Source organism: Phalacrocorax aristotelis, chromosome 22 (genome assembly GCF_949628215.1).
Source record: "Phalacrocorax aristotelis chromosome 22, bGulAri2.1, whole genome shotgun sequence".
Classification (NCBI taxonomy): Eukaryota; Metazoa; Chordata; class Aves; order Suliformes; family Phalacrocoracidae; genus Phalacrocorax; species Phalacrocorax aristotelis.
This window is the reverse complement of record NC_134297.1, coordinates 1,095,931-1,113,171: the sequence shown is the minus strand read 5'-3', so window position 1 is coordinate 1,113,171 and position 17,241 is coordinate 1,095,931. Positions and strand designations below refer to the sequence as shown.

The 17,241-nt window shown below is 57.5% G+C and overlaps 2 protein-coding genes across 4 annotated transcripts in view; one reads left to right on the top strand and one right to left on the bottom strand.

The window, feature by feature from the left end:
- Positions 1–1,031: 1,031 nt before the first annotated feature.
- On the bottom strand, positions 1,032–8,569 carry PAFAH1B2 (platelet activating factor acetylhydrolase 1b catalytic subunit 2). 2 transcript variants are annotated; one of them, XM_075116512.1, is made up of 6 exons: positions 8,448–8,569; positions 7,641–7,722; positions 7,089–7,178; positions 6,173–6,289; positions 5,104–5,226; positions 1,032–4,504 (listed from the first exon to the last, which is right to left on the bottom strand). In XM_075116512.1, exons 1-6 carry the CDS (start codon positions 8,480–8,482, stop codon positions 4,226–4,228), a joined length of 726 nt encoding a protein of 241 aa, XP_074972613.1. In that variant the 5' UTR covers positions 8,483–8,569; the 3' UTR covers positions 1,032–4,225. The 2 variants fall into 2 exon arrangements, with proteins under 2 accessions (XP_074972613.1, XP_074972612.1); XM_075116511.1 differs by having other exon boundaries at positions 7,641–7,728; positions 8,448–8,566.
- A 561-nt stretch (positions 8,570–9,130) lies between these two features.
- Positions 9,131–17,241, top strand: part of SIK3 (SIK family kinase 3) — an 89,464-nt gene continuing 81,353 nt past the window's right edge. Inside the window, exon 1 of one of the 2 annotated variants that reach the window (XM_075116503.1) lies at positions 9,131–9,357. In XM_075116503.1, coding sequence (XP_074972604.1) covers positions 9,151–9,357 — 207 coding nt within the window. In that variant the 5' untranslated portion in view covers positions 9,131–9,150. The remainder of the gene's footprint in view (positions 9,358–17,241) is intronic. The other variant, XM_075116502.1, reaches the window with a different exon arrangement.

The following is a 17,241-nucleotide window of genomic DNA, read 5'->3' as shown; positions in this document are numbered from 1 at the left end:
TCCCCTTCGTCACCGGTGGTTGAAGTAACGTGAAGTTTTTCCACGGCGCCGTTCATCGGGGGAGCGATGTCATGCAGCATTTTAGCGTGCATCGCCCTCCAACAGCCCGTCCCTGCGACCGACACACTTCCCCCTTACGCTCCTGTAAGGGCTCTGTGGCCAGGATGCCGCATTTTTGTGTCTGCGACTGGGGTTTTTTTTTGGTTGTAGAGCCCCTGACAAAAGCTCAGCCCCACACAATCTCGCAGCAAGCCATTCTCTAGGCTTGAGCTGACATCCAAGACCCGTGCTGCAGGTTTCCCTCTGTTCTCTGCGGGACAAACGTAAAGAGACAAGAGCGCTGCTGCTATTGTGCACTTTTATTTCTATAGGTCCTCTCACCGAGGATCCCAAAGCACTTTTCAGACAGTCTGCACATTGTTTCCAGGCTACGGGTGGTGACGCTGTCAGCAGATGGAACGACTTGCTCGGGGACAGATGGACGCCCATGCAGGAGCTAGAAGCAGAACTCTGACCGACTCCTAAACTCAAGTGTCGCCTCCGCAGGGGCAACTGCAGGTCAGGTTGCGTGGCCAAGCGCGCTCCCTGTTCACTTCAGGGTCATTGAAAAGAAATCACCGAGTGATCAACTGCACGCTGACATCCTGCCGAGGGCCGGAATACCGGTCACCTTCGCCTGCAGAGCCCTGCTCACAGCTTCGGGTACGGGACCTAAGCTCTGCACGGCCAAAGGAGAGGAAAAACCCCAAAATGCCCCCAGCAGGGCAGGGGAAAGAACAGGTATTAAGTGAGGAGGGAGGGTCCAGTTGAGCACGACCCCGAAGCTCCCCGGGAGGGAACGCTGCAGGTGCCTGTGGCAGGAGTCCACCTGGCAGCGCCGTGTGGGGCAGTGCCGTGTGGGGCAGCGCCGTGTGGGGCAGCGCCGCCCCGGCTGCATCCCCGAGCCCCGCAGAGACAAAAGGGAACACAGAGAGGGAAGGAAAGACGCGGGCGCCTAGGCGCGCACACACACACATAGAGGCTGCAACAGGGTGGGGTGAAACATTGACATTTATATCGAAATATGCACTAACAGAGTGAGCTCTACCAGCCGATGCATTTTTGCCAAAGCAGAATCGCAATTTTTTGCGTCCCGGGGAAGGTTCAGGGCGGTGAGCGGTGCGAGGGCAGCGTGCCCAGGGAGGGCAGCGTGGGGGGAGGCTGTGGCCCAGGTTTGGGCTCTCCTCCTCGCAGGTCCCCAGGCATGCCACAAGACACTCTCCCAGTCACATCTTTTGCTTCGTTTTCCTCTCTGCTGCAATAGACGTGAAACTGACGACGCGAAACTGACAACACTCACAGGAGCAGAGAGCAGGAGGAGAGGGCGGGCTCCCGCTCCAAACACAACTGCGGTGGTTACGGGGGGGGAGAAGCCTGGCTCTTTACGGCCAACCCTTCCCGCTGGCCAGGCAGGGGGAGCCCAGCCCCGACCCCAAGGGATGTCGGCCACCCAGGGCTGGAACCGAAGCTTGTCATCACATCTTGCGACCAGGCGCTTGGTTTCAGTCCCAGGCCAGCGAGGAGGGAGGACCCCTCCTTGCCCTCCCACGAAACCTCGCGGCTGCGAGCAGGACGGCGACGAGTGGAGCTCCAGTCTGAGTGGAGGGGGAGCCGCCCTCACTTTTTTTGTGTGGTGCCAGCACTATCAGAGATGGTTTCGGGAGCTGAGGAGGGCCGCGAGCAACGAACCAGGCATGGAGCACGGCACCTTAGCAAGCCAAGCCTCAGTGGAGCCCGCAGAGCCGTCCTCAGTCACGCTGCAGAAGGCCCAGGAGCCTGCCAGACCCCCCAGTCCGCTCAGCGCCCTGCCGAGTGTGGCTGACTCACAACCGAACACAGCCTTGGCTCCATGGTGCCAAGTTGAGAAGCCAGAGCCTTTTACTGGGAGATTACGCTCCTGGTTAGCATCGCTTTTGCCATGTGCGGCAGCAGCAGGGAGGGAAGCAGGGCTGCACAGATCAAACTAGCATGCTGCCTTTTCACATGAGCCTGGAAACCTGAAAAGCTCAAGGGGAGCAAAGCGTGTTTTATCCCACCCCCTAAGGGGTGCGTGGGGGTGGGATAAGTCCTTTCCCCAGGAATCCTCCACTGCAGCCTATTTTTAACATCTGATTTTCCAGCCTCCCTTGGCCCAGCTTCTCCAGCGAGCATCTCGGCGGAAGCGTGAGCCACGTTCCCTCAAAGCCTGTCCCGCAAGGCAGCGGAGCTCCGGAGCAAGAGGCCGTGCGAGCCCCGGGGAGTGGCACGTCCCTGGCCTAGGCTGCGGCAGGGGGACGGTCCGTAACCCCTCCCCTACCGCAGCACTCCAAAACTTCCTACTTCTGATCCTGGCAAGTGGAACGCTTCATCTTTCCTTCATCTGTGTGTAGATCACATACACTGGAAACGAAACACACACTATGCATGCAATCCAGGCAGAAATCCTGCTATGATCAAATCTACAGGAAGAGGGGGACGGAGCGGGGACATTAAAGCATTTCTCAGTGCTAGGTTATAGACGGCATTAAACACCAGCGCCCTTCCTTACAACAAAGGGCAGACAGACTATATACAGTACCTCTGTACTTCACTGCAGCAGGGGCACAGCAAGCAACCCGGACACCTAAACACCCCTCACTCGGAACACGGCGTGAAGTGCCCGCTAAAAAGCCATCCGTTCCTCCGCGGCTTATCCGCCAGGAGCAGCACGCGCGGCGGCGGCTCTCGGCTGGCTGCCGCAGTGCGAGCCGCGGCGGGGTCCGTGTGGCACCGCCAAGCTCCGGCAGGTAAGCCGAGGAGGGACAGAGCGCGTTTGAAAGTGTTTTATTGGCAAGTATAGTTATCTGTTCATCTAGGGCTCTGCCTTTCTGGTCCAAACAAGCTTCTTTCTGAAAAAAGAGAGCACGTTTTGCTTTTCAGTGAAAGGCTGTTCCCATAAGATCATCAGTAGAGCACAACCAGCCCTTGCAACAACAACGACAGAAAAACCAAAGCAGAATCCCGCCCAGCCGCAGGCCCCCCAGGAGGGCTCCTGCGCCTCTGCCTCCCTGACCCAGAGGCAAGGAGCAGCGCCCGGGGCAGGAAAAGCTACACCTTGGCTGCGCTTTTTCCTGTAAAAGGCTGCAACTGCTCCAATAAAATGTTTATACAGGTAAAACAGAAGCGACAAAGAAATATACACCTTGTAAAGCTTCAGACTGATTTAGGCCTTGCAGACGGGGGCTATTCATACGGGTTTCCTTTAGAAAAAAAAGGGTGCAACAGGCGTACGTTAAAAAAAAGAAGAGAAAAAAGAACAACGAACAGCATGGCAAAGAGCCCCGTGGCCCGGGCACCTCGGAGTAGCGGAAGGTTGGTTCTAGAGCAGCGAGGAAGCGACTGCCTTGCGCGGCGGTTACTGGACAACTAAAATCCTAAACCGAGCAACTGTTAAAAGCGAGCGACAGCACGCGCAGACGGGAGCAGAGACGAGGCCAGCCAGCAGCACCGGAATGAGCCTACCCCAGGGAGAGCTACGCGGGAGGAGAGGGGCCCCCCGGCTAGCGGGCACCGTGAAAGGAGCGCAGGAACAAACGCCTGGGAGCATCACACAAGTTCGGGTAACCATTTGCTTCTTCGCTTTTCGGAACTCCAGTTTCACGCTGCTTCAGAAAGGAGGAGTGAGAAAGCAACACGCGTCACTTAAAACCCCCCAGGAAAAACCAAGAAACCAAAACCTAAACAAACAAACAAAAAAAAACTTTAAAGGTGGGACCGAGTTTGGAAAAATGCATCTGTTCTGGCTTTTGCAAGTGGAATGTGATTCTTGTTCACAGGCTAATACACAGAGCACAATCCCCCCTGCCGGGACCGGTGAGCCAGGAGCTGCGCGCAGGCTGTCGGACAGGCTACAAGGGTTCTAGGACAACCACAGAGCAACAAGACATGAGAGGGGCACAGAGCGACAGCCCTGTTCTCGGTTTAAACGAGGAATGGTTTAACAGTAAAACTCTTCTTCAGCTAATTTCCTCCTGCAATAAAACCAAGCAAGCTGGCCCTCCTACGTACGAGACCAGTTAAACGTTAGCCTTCCCCCTCAAAACACTAGGTACGAACATCCGGTAACATTCTACAATGGAAAGTGCTTTAAGAAAGAAGGATTCTGTAGTGCCAGTGAGAGAACTGATCGGGTGGGCTGGATGACGCTGCTAATGCCGACGTCAGCTACTCAGGCCAGGGCGGCTCGTTTCTCCTCGGGGGTCTCCTCCAGCAGCTGCATGATCAGTTCGTGGAGGGGTTTGCAGATCTTTGCGTAGCCCCCTCCCGTCAGGTGCAGGAAATCAAACATGTCGTGGTAGGAGATGGTGCCATCTGAGTGCACGAAGCCGACGTCCACATCCAGAAGCTGGACATTGGGCAGTTTGGGGAGCGAGGCTTTTAGCAGGTGATTCACCTTGGCGTTCTTCTGCCGCAGCGGGTTTGGCTTCTCTCCGCGAGGTAGCAGGCCCTGGCACAAGGAGGAGACAAAAAAGAGCTTCATACGACTCTGATGGTGTAGCAATGCCTGCCTTCCCTTCCAGCTCCGGCCACCTTCCAAGATTTAAGGTGGCTGTGCCGAGGAACTCATCCCTTGCGTCAGGCCTTGCCCATTCAGACCTGATTTGAAATGCAACTGAAGGAGCCGTACGAGCTACAAGCGCAACTGGCACAGCACCTGCCTGCTGTCTTCCCCCTCCCCACCAACAACACATCAGTTGTGCTCTCTGCGCAAGCTCTCAGCAGCGTGCTGGATGCCATCACCCAGCTCCTCGACCGGAGGGGCACCGGCTACCCTGCTGGGACAAGGAAGCCCGGCCCTGGGCAGCTTTTCTCCCCCTGACGGGCCTTCTCCAACACCGCTTCTACGCGGGACAGCGATACCGCTAACAGGCACGGTTACGTAGGGGCTGGAAGGACGACTTCTGTGAGGCCAAGTGAACGAGGGGAGGCTCACCAAAGCGGAAAACAAAGCAACCACCCTCCCCAGTAACGACCAGTAACTGTCAGTACCGCAGGGGCGCGGTACAGAGGACGCAGCCCGTTTTCGCGGTGCTCCAAGAGACGTACCAGCACAATGACTTTGGCCTGTGGCTGCTGGGTGTTTATCAGGCGCACGATAGCCTCGATTCCACCCGCTACTTCCTCTGCTGTGTTTTCATGGTTGTTTGTTCCGACCCAAACAACAATGACCTGCAGGGAGAAAATAAAATGTTTGTGACGCTTTCAGGATGAGTTGCAACAGGTTTGGTAACCCTAAAACCCTGTGTAGGCATCATCTGCAACCAACGAGCTACGTGAAGAGTCAGGCTTAAGGCTAAACCCAGACTGCAGGAAGCCTTTGGCTGTCAGCTATGCCGATTTCCGAACGGCGCCTTTACAAGCTTCTCTTCTGGCCCTCAGTATGGATGAAGAACTGGTGCTACTGAAGCTTTTCCGGACAGCCTGAGAGATGTCTGAGCCCACCCCATTTCCAAGCCTCCTAGGTAACATACTTGCAGGAGCCCACATCGGTCAAAAAAAGAGGGTAACGTGTAGTTATACGGCACAGCGCAAGCTCCTTAGGGGCAGGCTCCACTCAGCACTTCAAGAGCGCAGGCTCCAACACGAGCAGCACAGCCTCCCCACCTGGGGTATGCGCCGCGTAGCAGCACCCTGACCATCCACCGCGTTCAGTAAAGATGCCCAGAACAGGGTGGTGGCTGTAGGTGCAGACCAGGAAGCTGATCTTCACCATGCACCCTGAACACCTCTGCTAACTCTTTATCCCTTTCTAGAGGCCGAGAGCGCGTCTCAGGCCTGAGAGACATGCTGCAACTCCAAACTACGCCTAGCTACAGCGAGTCATCAGCCTGAGCGACACTTTTGCTAGGACTGGGAGGCCACCTCTGTTTATTGATGACACCTTCCAACTGGCATATTCAGCAGCGTAAACCCTGCGTACGAGAGGCGCAGCCCTCCTCCCAGACGCTTCTGGTTTAGCCAAACACATTCAGTACCTGACGTGCGCTCGGTGCCAATGGCTGCTGAAAGAAAAGGTTCTGTTACGAGTAACAGCTCACTCGGTTCTGCGCCGCCCAAGCGCTAAAGTCTCTTCCAAGCCAGCACAGGGCTGCGTGGTTTGCTTTTCTGCTTATACCTTCGGTTTAATGTTCTCCAGTTCCCCGTTCTTCAGCCTCCATAGAACATGTCCTGTGGTGTCTCCACCAATCCCAAAATTCAACGCGTGAAGCGGTGAGAAGAGCTCTCGCCATATCTGCAATCAGAAACCGATTTGCTATTTCAGAGCAGTGTCCCGATAGTGCGAGATGCTACACAGACACGCGACACCTTCGCGGACACTGGAAGCAGCCACGAGGCTCCCTCCGAAAACCTGCTTCTAGAAAGGTCATTTAAACACAGGGCGAGGCTTTACTCGGAGGTTGGAGGAGACGGGGCTGCTGCCGGTCCAGCTCTCCGTCCTGGCACAACAGATGGGGAAGCACTCTCCAGCAGCTATCTGCCCACCCCATCAGAGACGCAGCGAGCGCCGGATGTGCAGCAGGCCACTGTGTCCCTCCCTCCCCTAAGTACAGGGCTCTGAGGAGGGCATCTGTGGCCTCTAGAAATCCTTTTCATCACCAGGTAACTAGAAAAAAGGGGAGCAGCTCTTGCAAGACAAAGCTGCTCAGCTGCCGCCACGGCGGAGTGGCAGAACTCCTCTTTGCCCCAAGAGAGCTTTAGAGAAAAGCTGACGTGCTGACACCTACAGCACCCCAAGTGCTAGAGGGTTCAACGTGTTCTGGCGATACGAGATACACCTACAGAGATTTCAGTGGTGTGCCCTCTGGAGTTTGGAATCTGAGATTCGAGGAACCTGTGAGGGGTTGCGCAGGTGTGCCAAAACAGAGGCAGCCAGCGCCGGCTGCGGGGGAGGACTGCAAGTGGCTTACAGAATGGGTAAACCAGCAGGATTTGCACAAGCACTGGGAAGAGAATGAAGCGGGGCAGCATAAACCAGGAGGGGCGGCAGTAAAATTGGGTAACCCCACTGTCCCCTGCCTTGCAAACAATACCTCGTACTGCTGTAGCAACTGCACCATGGAGTCACCCACGAAGAGCACGTCCGGCTCCTTATCTTTGCAGTCCAGGACAAACCTATTATGCTGTTAAAAGAAAGCAGCAAGGTAAGACAGTTTCTCATCTCGTCAGCATCTCTGCTGCAGGACAGAAAGGGACAGTTGCCCAACCAGTTTCCCCCAGCAGCGCTATTCCTCCTCTGCGTTAACCCATCAGCGGCCGGACGCTCCTCCCGACGACACAGAACCCAGCAGTGGCCTCGGTTCCGGCAAGAGCAGCGCCTACGCGCTGCCACGCACGGGTAAGCCGTGAGCCTGCCAGGCACCCATTACTGCCACCGGCTACAGCACAGAGAAATTAACAGTTAGGCACTGCAGCGAGCGTCCTCTGGCAATCTCTCCCCGTCCGGGAGGAGGAAGCACAGCAGCAAGGGAGGGGCGGTCCAGACACTTTGCCTCTGCCATTTCCAGCTTTGTCACACAGCAGCCCACGGCCCTCCCAGCAAAGGGGACTCAACCTGGTACCACCACCGCCCCTCCCAGCCTCACCTGTGACATCCACCTGTCATCTCCCTGAACATCTTCAGCGGCGTGGGGAACTGCGGCCGGGTTCGAGTCTCCCTGGCTCATTCTGTTCCTGAGGAAAGAACGCGTTAGACGAGCTCCTTCCAGTGGAGATTCAGGCCTACGTGACTTCTGGCTGACAACTAAGCATGTTTTGTTCCACGCGCGGCTGCTGGATAGGCCCTGCAGGTGGCCCTCCCCACGCCATCTCCCGGCTGGATGGGTAAGCTAGAGCAGGTTGTAAAAAAAACCAAGGAAAAGGGCCGTTTTGGGGAATGCCCTGCAGAAGTGTGCCTCGGCTGTGCAAGGCTTTGATAACATAGCGATAAGCACTAACACGCCAGGGATTAGCCCCGGTTAGTATCGAGATGCACAGCTTATAGCAGCTGAGCTCTGTGGTTGAGCGGGATGATCTGGCTTCAGGGGGTTGATCCCGAAGGAACTGAGCCGGGAGGAGGGCGCGGGCCGGCGGGACAACGCTCCCAGCCAACACCCGGCCCAAGGGGAAAGCCGGGCCCAAGGCCAAAGCTCGGCCCAAGGGAAAAGCCGGGCCCAAGGCCAAAGCCCGGCCCAAGGGGAAAGCCGGGCCCAATGCCAAAGCCCGGCCCAAGGCCAAAGCCCGGCCCCTCCCCCGGAGCTCGGTGCCGGCGGCGGGCGGCGGCCCCAGGGAGGCCGCGGGGGAGGCGGGGAGAGGCCGCGGCCTGGCTGCGCCTCCGCGGGGCCGCGCCGGGGGTGACAACGCCCCGCCCCGCCCCGCGCTCCCCCGGCCCCGGCCCCCGCCCCGGGACTCACGGCGGCTGCGGCTGCGGCTCCCCCCGCGACTCCATGGCGCTCTCGGGCGGGCGGGCGGCGCCTCCCTCCTCCCTCCCCTCGCCCCGGAGCCTCCCACCGCGCCTGCGCCGCCCCGCGCTTCCGCTTCCGCCCGCCGAACACTCCCGGCCCAACCGCCGCCCGGCCCGGCTGCCCCGCTTCCGCCCGCGCCGCCGGAAGTCCCGCCTACGGCGCTCCCGGCCGCCTAGACCCCTAGGCGGTGCTCGCCCTTGCGATGACGTCACCCTCTCGGGCGTGACGTCCGCCGCGTTATTCTCCCGCCGGCTGCCCTGCGGGGTCGTCCCGTCCCCCGCAAACCTCCTGTGGGGGTTGGGGGGCCGGAGGGCGCCGGTGGGTGGCGCCCGGCCGGCGCGGAAAGCCGTCACTGGTGATGCGTGACGTCACCGCGCCGCGGTCTGGGAGCGGGGTGCGTCGGGGGTGGGAGGGGTGCTTTCCCGGCGGTTTTATCCCCCTCCCTCCGCGCGGGGGCGCCCTCCCCGGTCGCGCCCCGCCTCTGACGCGGTGACGCGCGTGGGGGGGCCGACGCGTCACGGCGGCGCCGGCGTCAGCGCGCCCGCCCCGCCCCTCCCCCGGGGTTGCCATGACGACACCCCCTCCCCGCCCCCCCCGATGAGCTCACGCGGTGCCGCAGCCCCGAGGGGGGGGTTCTGCTCCTCGCAACAAGATGGCGGCGGCGGCGGCGGCTGCAGCGGCGGCGGCAGCGGCGGGAGGCGCAGGGGGGCCCCCCCCGGCCCCGCGGCTGCCCCCGGCCCCGCCGCCCCCGCGGCCCCCCGGGCCCGCCCGCATCGGCTACTACGAGATCGAGCGGACCATCGGCAAGGGCAACTTCGCCGTGGTGAAGCTGGCCACGCACCTGGTGACCCGCGCCAAGGTGAGGGGGCCCGGGGGCCCGCAGTCCCTCGCCCCGCGGCGGGGCGCGGGGGAGCGGCGGGGCCGAGCTGTCACCCGGTCGCGGCCCCGGCCCCGGCCCCGGCGGGGCGGCACCCCCCGCACGCCGCCCCCGCGCCGCGCTGGGCCCCGCCGCGGCCCCGGCCGGCCCCGGCTCCCGCCGCCCGGCTGCACCGCGGAGGTGGAAGGAGCGGGGCTCTGCGGCGCGGGGATGCCGCCTGACGTCAGGGCCGGCCGTGACGGAGGGCTTCGAGGTGTTACGTCGCTCGGGTCTTCCAGGGCCGAACGCAAGGCGCGACGCGGGAGAGGGGCTGGCGGCGGGAGCGGGTCTGTCCGCAGGTGTCCCGGGACGGGCTTCGGGCCCGGGCCCGGGCCCGCGGGGCCGGCCGAGACCCGCCGGGAGCGAGCGTGTCGCGGCCGCGGGCCCGCCGCCTCTCGGCCGGCTCTCCCGCCGCGTACGCCGGTGGCAGCGCCGGAGCCTCCTCCAGGAGCTCTCGCGGGCTGAAAACTGCGGTAGGAGCGGGACCCGGGGACGCGAAGGCAGCGGGGAGCGACAGGCCGCGAGGAAATCCCGCTCCCGGCTGCCGGAGCGGCACCTCGGGAGGCCGCGGCGGAGGCTCTGCCTTGCCTGCGCTCGCCTCGTCCTCCCGCGAGCCTCAGGAGCTGCCTCACGTTGAAACGTTGGTGCAGATCCAGAGCTGCTTTCGCTTGTTGGAACTCCGGCTTTTTGCCTAGGTAACGAGGTAAAGTTAATTTCAGGGGCTACTTAAAAATCGGTCGATTCACGCCACCCGGACGGTTCTTTTCAGAACCGGGTTGTGTTTGCTGGTCTGGTGCGAACCGACGGCTGCTTTTCCCCCTTTGAGTGCTAGGTGCTACGACCAAACCCGCGCTTCAGCCGCCGCTGTCTGGTGCGGGGCTGCGCCGGTGTTTTCCCCGCTATAAAGCTGAACGTGGCCGGCAGAAGCGGTAGGGGTGATCAGTCGGGATGCCTTGAGTGCAGGCGAGCGCTCATCTTGAGCACAGATCGCTGCCGTGGCTACGAGGTGCGTTCCTGTTTTCAGCCTCCCTTGTTGAGTCAAGGTTTCTTTCGAGCGGTGCCAGCTCTGAAGTTTGTGAAATGCCGAAGCGGTGACAGTCTTCTGCGTGGGAATAGCTGGTCTTTTCCAAAGAACGGCAAAACGCACGCGAGTTTTGTCTGGAAGTGCCCTTCGACATCGGCAGGGCCGAGGCTGGACTTTAGGCGCTGTTTATGGGTGATGGGAGAGGACGCGAGGCTTGATGCGCTCGGGCTTTGCTAGACAGCCAGCTTATGCGCGCTCCTGCTGCTGTGGAGCGGCCGAGGGTAGTTGGCTGGCCTCAGGAAGCTTGTTCCTGGTGGGATGGCAGGTCCTGCGGTCGCCTCCGCCGCTGAGCCAGCGGAGCGTGTGTGTTGCTGCAGCAGCAGGTTCGGTGCGCTCGCACGTTTCCCTGTGCTGCGAGGAGGAGATGCGATCCCTCTGAACTCCGAGTGCTCTCTGAGACTGGGGAAAAAATACCTGTGCTGGAACAACTGCCATCTGTTCGGCAGTGCCGGTGCCTGGAAGGCTGCGCTGGAATAGCTCGGAGCTGAAACTTGACCTGGAAGCTTTCTCAACTCTGAGGTCGGGTTTCCTTTCAGATTGCAGCCCGTAAAGAGAGTGCGAGCACAGGGATTGCCTTTGGCCTGCAAACCCTCAGCATGCTCGTTTGAGCATTTCTTTTTTATCTTTGCTGGCGGGGCTGTCGCTCCTGAGGCTGGGAGGGAAGGAGAGAGGAGCTGCTTGTTCTCAGGCTCCGGGACTCGTGGGGTCTGAGGGGAGGTATCAGCGTCAAATGCGTTGGAAAGGGCAAATCTGTGCGGGAATGCTTTCTTGAACGGCAGTGGGAACACAAAACGATGCTACCGAGAGCCGCTTTTCATGGCGGTCGTACCATCCATGGCTTGACCTAACTGCAGCTGCTTCGGAGAAAGTCAAGCCTTGGCAAAGTGGTCCTGGTCAGCGATCTGAAAGAATTCTTTGATGGCAAAACGCAAACGTAGCCCACTCGCCCAGCATGCTGGCAGCCCCTTCCTGAGGTGATCTCTCCCAGTAGTCGCTGCGGAGGAGAATCAGGCAGCGTTCAAATATAGCCACCAAATCGCTGCGCAAACTTGACCCCATGTCACATTCTCTTAGAGAAAAGCTGGTTTGCTCGTCACGGCCCCTCCTTGGGAACCGCGCTTGCCTGACGTCTCGAAAGGAATTCCAGCGCGAACGCCTGTGCGAGCTTAAAAATCTATTGTACCCCGTCTTTCTAGACCTTTTCAAGGGGGAGAGATTAGGAACTGGTGAAGGCTTGTGTTTGTTGCTGCTCCCAAGTTTGAAGGTGGTCTATCGATGAGGTGCTGGAGCCTGTTTTCCTCTCCTGTGGACATTTACCAGGTCAAGCGGACTTTGACGTGCATCAGAAGATAACAGCCTGAGCGTGCCTGGCTCGCCTCCCCTTTTCCCTAAAAAAGAAGAGCGGAGAGAATAGCTTGGTGCCTGTTCTCGTATGAAAGGACCGGGGTTTTTCTAACCGTTTTGAAACCGAGGGCTGCGTTTATTTACAGAGGGGAGGAGAGCGTGTGCTGTGCGTGCCTGGCTCTGACGGTCTGGCGCTTATTGCTGACACAGAACGTTGCCGTTTACTTATAACCGAATTTCACAAGTCGAATGTGGGTCAGCAGTGTTGGGGACACTAACGAAAGGGAATGTTAACCATCCTAAAGGGTAGGAGGCCTGTATTCATAATTGTCTCTGCTGGAGCCGATGAAACAGAAGGGAACAGACGACAATTTATGTATTAACCAAGCCGGCAATTAACATTCAGTCCCTGGTTATGCAAAGTTGGAATCTTGTGCTCTGTAAGGGAGAGCTATTCTGACAGCTGGGCGGGAACCGGGGTTGCTTCTCTGACGAGGATTAATCGGGCACCTGCAGGATATCGTGCTGCTTCTCTCCTTTGCTGCTGCCTGCCTTCTGTCCTCCTTCCCTCTGTCTCCTCTCTCATCTTGCACGAGAAACCCTTTCTTGTCTCTGTTCTAAAAATCTCCCGAGTGACCTACTGAATGAATTGTTCTCCACACAGTTTCCATTTAGAAATTGTCCGGGTGACTTCATTAGAATTCTAGCTCTCTTCAGACACCAGAGTTGTTTTTACCGTGGCGTTTTTTCATCGGGATTGATCAGTGTATGTTAACATAGGGGACTTCGTGCACGCTCTGTGCAGCACGTACCTTCTGTTCCCGTGCTCTTCGGATGTTGTGTCTTGGGCTTCAGGAGCTGTTGGGGATGAGGAGGGAGGAGAGGGACTGCCGTGGCGGCTGAGCCGCGCTGAAAGCTCTCTCTGCCATTGCCGTTCCTTCCCTTCTGCCAGCTGCAGCATGACCAGAGGCCCAGGCGGGCTGTGGAGCGTACCTGCCACGGCTGAACCACCCCTCCGATGCTGTCGCAAGCAGCAGGTTACTGTAAACGTTAAGCCTTCCCTTATTCTGTGAGTTTGACCTGTTGCAGCCGTGCATGTGGAGCGTTTCATCAGGTGATGAGTATTAATTTTCACCTCCCCTTTTTTTTTTTTTTGAAGCGGAGAGAAGGGTTCACAGTCTCGGGAGAACGCGGCTACCTCCTAAGCCCAGTGACCTTCCTGCTGTGCTGTCTTCGCTTCTTCCAGGCTGGTTCTCCACTTATTTTTGAGTCCCTGAGTGTTTTAAATTACAGCAGCTAGGCAATGGGCAAAGCTAGGAACAAGTCTGACTAGTTGTGCGTAAGAGCATCCCGTTTAAGGGGCTACCCGGAGTCGCTCTATTGCCTAGTAACCCAAACACGCGATGCTTTCGTCCCGCGCAGAACATAGCCCTTCTTCTACCGTAACAAGCACAACTGGAGAAAGGCTAAGGAGCCGGGCCTTTTCTGGAGAGTGGGACGCATCTCGACTTTTACTTGGAGGGGGTATTCCCAACCCTGAGAGAAGCAGCTGAGTTCCTCCAGCTTGCCTTTGAGGGAGTTGGAGTCAGCAGCAGAACACAGCTTGCACTGAAATTCTTGGAGGTGGGCTCTATGGCACTTAAAACTGGGGTGAAGGTCCAGCTGGTAGACTTTACTGATAATTAGGCTTTGCTGCTCTGGAAGGAATCGGGCTCAGTTTGGCAGGCTTTGGGTGCTGAACGCAGGAGGCTCAAGAGGCCGTGCCGACTCGTCTGGGTTTCTCTCTCCTCAAACTGAAGCGCGCTCAGCCTGGTGGGCAGAAGAGTCTTGGCAGCTGCTCTGTCCTGCCCTTCCCTACCTCCGACGTGCAGCAACGAGGCACATGGCTACAGGATGACCACAGGTCGCTTCCTCCCGTCAGGGCGCCCGGTGCGATGTTCTCCGAGCGGGCTGCCTGCTGGCGTGTCGTGATTCATTGTCATCATGTCAAATGGAAGCTCTTTGATACTGGTGCTGCTTGTTTCATAATGAGCCATGTGAGGGCCTCCCACAGTCACCTTTTCTTAATCATTTTCCCTTTGTTTTTCAGTGTTTGTTGGTGCTTCACCTGTCCTGCTTATTTCTCTTGGCCAGAAGAAAGGCTGATGGTTGCAGGTCGCTAATTCCGTGGGCATCTGTGGTACTGCTGCTCACGTGGCCTGCGTTCTCATCACTTGTGTGCTGCGGAAGAGTTGTAGTTTAGCGCTCCTTTGGTACGGAGGTTTAGTAAAAGCTTAAAAGCTAGAAATGGACTTTGGCTAGGCATAGTTGCCCAGTGGGGGTAAGAGGGAATCTTTCTTAAGCCTCACAGAGGCCTTAACTGTATTGGCTGCAGGCTGAAGCAGTGACGTGGTATGTTTCGTTCCAACATTTTTCTTTCTGTAGCAAATAACATACGATTACCAAGAGATGAATGCAAGAGCACGATTGAATTTGAGACCAGGCTTCTTGATGAGTCCCAACAGCACAAATATGCAGAAACGGGGCCAGGAGAGCCAGCTGGCAGCAATGATGTTCCTGCAGGGGCAGGGTGAATGAATGGGCCCGTGGCGCCTGCCCTGCATTGAGCCTTGTCAGGCAGGGGGAGTAGCCTAAAAGAGCCAAGGTACTCAGTACCGGCTTCTCAGCAGTATCGCTGTTAGCTTAATCGGGGAGTGAGGTGGGCATGTATTTTCTATCACCTCATCCTGGCCGCCTCCTGCTTCCTGTCCAGTGTCCCTTCCTCCGGAACACTTGCTGTGCTGGAGCTTTGGGGCTGCCACAGCAGGAGCCAGGATGAAGCCGTGGGAGCCAAACAAACGCCAGTCAACGGGGTGGTGGCAACTTTGGGCAGGTACAGAAATTGCTCCTGGGAGGAGAATTGGTTGCCGCTGACCGGGGCGGGAAGAGGAATATCCCTGACACAGAAAGGAATCGGTGTCCCTTTTCTTGGCCCGTGTCTCGCAAAGGTTTGGTGAACGCTGTGGAGGCCGATTTAGGGTTTCTGGAGCCTGTGTTCTCGTTTGTGTTTGAAGGAGGAATCACATTAGGAGGAAATAAGGAAACAGCAGTACGTTGCTGGGAGACTGGGCTCCTCGGGTATTAGATGTTTTCACAGGGAAGCAGCAGCTAAGCTCCTTTTTTCCCCGCGTACCCTCCCTGGGTCGCATATCGGCCTTGTGCAATTCCGACAGATATCGGCTAGCCCAAGCAGCTCGCCCCTTCTCGCTCTCGGGACGGTTGTGTAACGACTGTATGTTTTCCCCATGAAAGTAAAGCTTTAGGAATTTGCTCCAGTGCTGCCAGCAGAGTAGAAGTTACAGTTTGTAGTGAGGTTCTCGTGTGAGTTCTGACTTCCCCTGCGAGCGTGATGGGTGCTGTCGTCCGTCAGTCCCGCTGCCGTCTGCGCGGTGTGAGCGAGGTGCTGCCTTCGGCTGAACGTACAAGAGCAAGGCTTAAACTAGCTCAAGGGTCTCTCTTTGGTGCTTGTACGGGTTTAAGCAGAGCACTTTGGAAATTCTCTAGTTAGCGAGTTGTACTCATTTATTGGAGACAGGGCCTTTCTGCTGATCCCAGTCCAGAGGTTTAACATGCTGCATTAACACTTAAATGAAGAAACCACTGAAGGCTGATTCATTGTTAGTCATTATGTGTCTTTTTCTAGTAACTCTGACCCCAAGTCTCTACAGCTGAGCCTAAACCTCACCCTCTCTGTTAAATGGCCATCAAAGGGGTTCCATAAAAAGGGAATTATGTGGCTTCAGCCAAGTTTCAAAGTAGTCGAATCACGCTAGCCCACACAAACAAACTCCCACACCCAGTGGAACTGACACGCTGTGCTCAAAAATAGCACAGCGTTTGCCTGAGTGTGTGGGGGGAGAGGAGCCGAGCTTTGCTGGGCTCTGTTCTGCGTCACCGTCTTCAGAGGATGGGCAAGAGCTCCTGGGGCAGCCCGAGCGTCCACCACCGGGGCGGATCTCGCTGGGAGCCCGCTGGCTTTCCTGCCACGTTCGCCACCGTACCTTGCTGGACGTTACCTCGAAGCGTTTAATTCCTGTGGAGCACGTCTCCTGCTTACGCCGAAACGTTGCTGTTGCTTCTGGTTATCGCGGCGGCCTCTGCGTCCGGTGTCGGGGACGATTACCAGCCCGGGCAGCCCCGTGCCTGAATAATGTTGAAGAGCTGTAGAAAAGACTCGGTCCTTGCATAGCGCGGGCGCGTTCGGGGTGGCTCCAGCATCCCTCTGCGTGAGCTGCAGACCGTTAACTACAGGGAAGTGGGCTTAAGTGTGTAGCTTGTGGCCATGGCAGCTCTGATGATTGATGTAACTTGGCTACCGTAGGCAGGTGGAGGGAGTGTGGAGCCGCTGAGTGCAGTGGCCTGTTTCTTTGTAGTGATTGGGGTGGGAGCCTGGCGTGAGCAACTCCCCAAGGCGGGGCAGCTGAATCCTGCCTCGACCATCTAAACAGAGCCTGCTCACAGAAGCAGCCTGTGCATTGAGTTATTGTCTCGATTTGCAGATGGATGAAGCGACTGGCCTAAATCTTGGTGTTGTGCAATGCAGAAGATGACTGTGTTACTGACGGTTGGATTTAGCGTGTTCGTTGTCGTTCGGTATCTCCTCGACGTTTGCTACTTTTGGGTGCGGTTTGGCAATTGGAAGCTCTGCCTTCAACTTCTTAAAGTATCTGATGCAGTTCTAGTATGTTAATTATCGAGTTTTGAAGACCATTTAGAAGAAAAGGAGTCTCTGTAGGGTATCAGCATGCGACTGTGGGCCGGGAGCTGGAGGCTAGAGTGGTTTGACAGAGAGCCAGGCACAGGACGACTGTCAGAGCTCCATTAGGAGAGCGCACGCCTTGGTGCTACTGGGAATAAAAGAGAATGTGGGGCTGCGGCAGCAGATTAAAGTATTTCAATTAAAGCCTGGATTTGGAGGCTGTGTACGTCTGCTGCCTTTCAGCAAACAGATGGATGTTTCATGTCTCCTTCCAATAACTTTTAAAATATGGTTAGTCCGATTGAAAGTAGTTTTGAACGAGACGGACCCGGTGAAGTATTTTCAAGGCTGAGAAAGTGCACGTGGGTTTCTGCAACAGAAGGGAAGATGACTTTTTTTAAGGTTTTCCCTTACCTAAATAAGTCTCTCTCAGCTTGCGCTCACTCTTTGGCTGACCCGGGCTGCCCTGGAGAGCCTCTCCCGTGCATAGAACGTTCTGTGCAGAAATATGTGCAAAAATGGTGCGTGAAAGGACGACGTCCACCGCACTGCGAGCACAGAGGGGTGTTTCTGAGGCTCAGGGACTTAGTGTCATTTAGCCTGAAGCCTTTCTGAATTTTTTTGCCTGCGTTTGGGCTCGTCAGGTGGTTCCAGGTGTGTT

Excerpts from the sequence above, each read along its gene's own strand:
- PAFAH1B2 (XM_075116511.1), bottom strand. The coding sequence starts at position 8,482 with ATGGAGTCGCGGGGGGAGCCGCAGCCGCAGCCGCC. Across the intron at positions 7,179-7,640 it reads ATGACAGGTGGATGTCACAG|CATAATAGGTTTGTCCTGGA; the intron begins GTGAGGCTGGGA and ends TTCTTTTAACAG. Across the intron at positions 5,227-6,172 it reads TGGAGAACATTAAACCGAAG|GTCATTGTTGTTTGGGTCGG; the intron begins GTATAAGCAGAA and ends TTCTCCCTGCAG.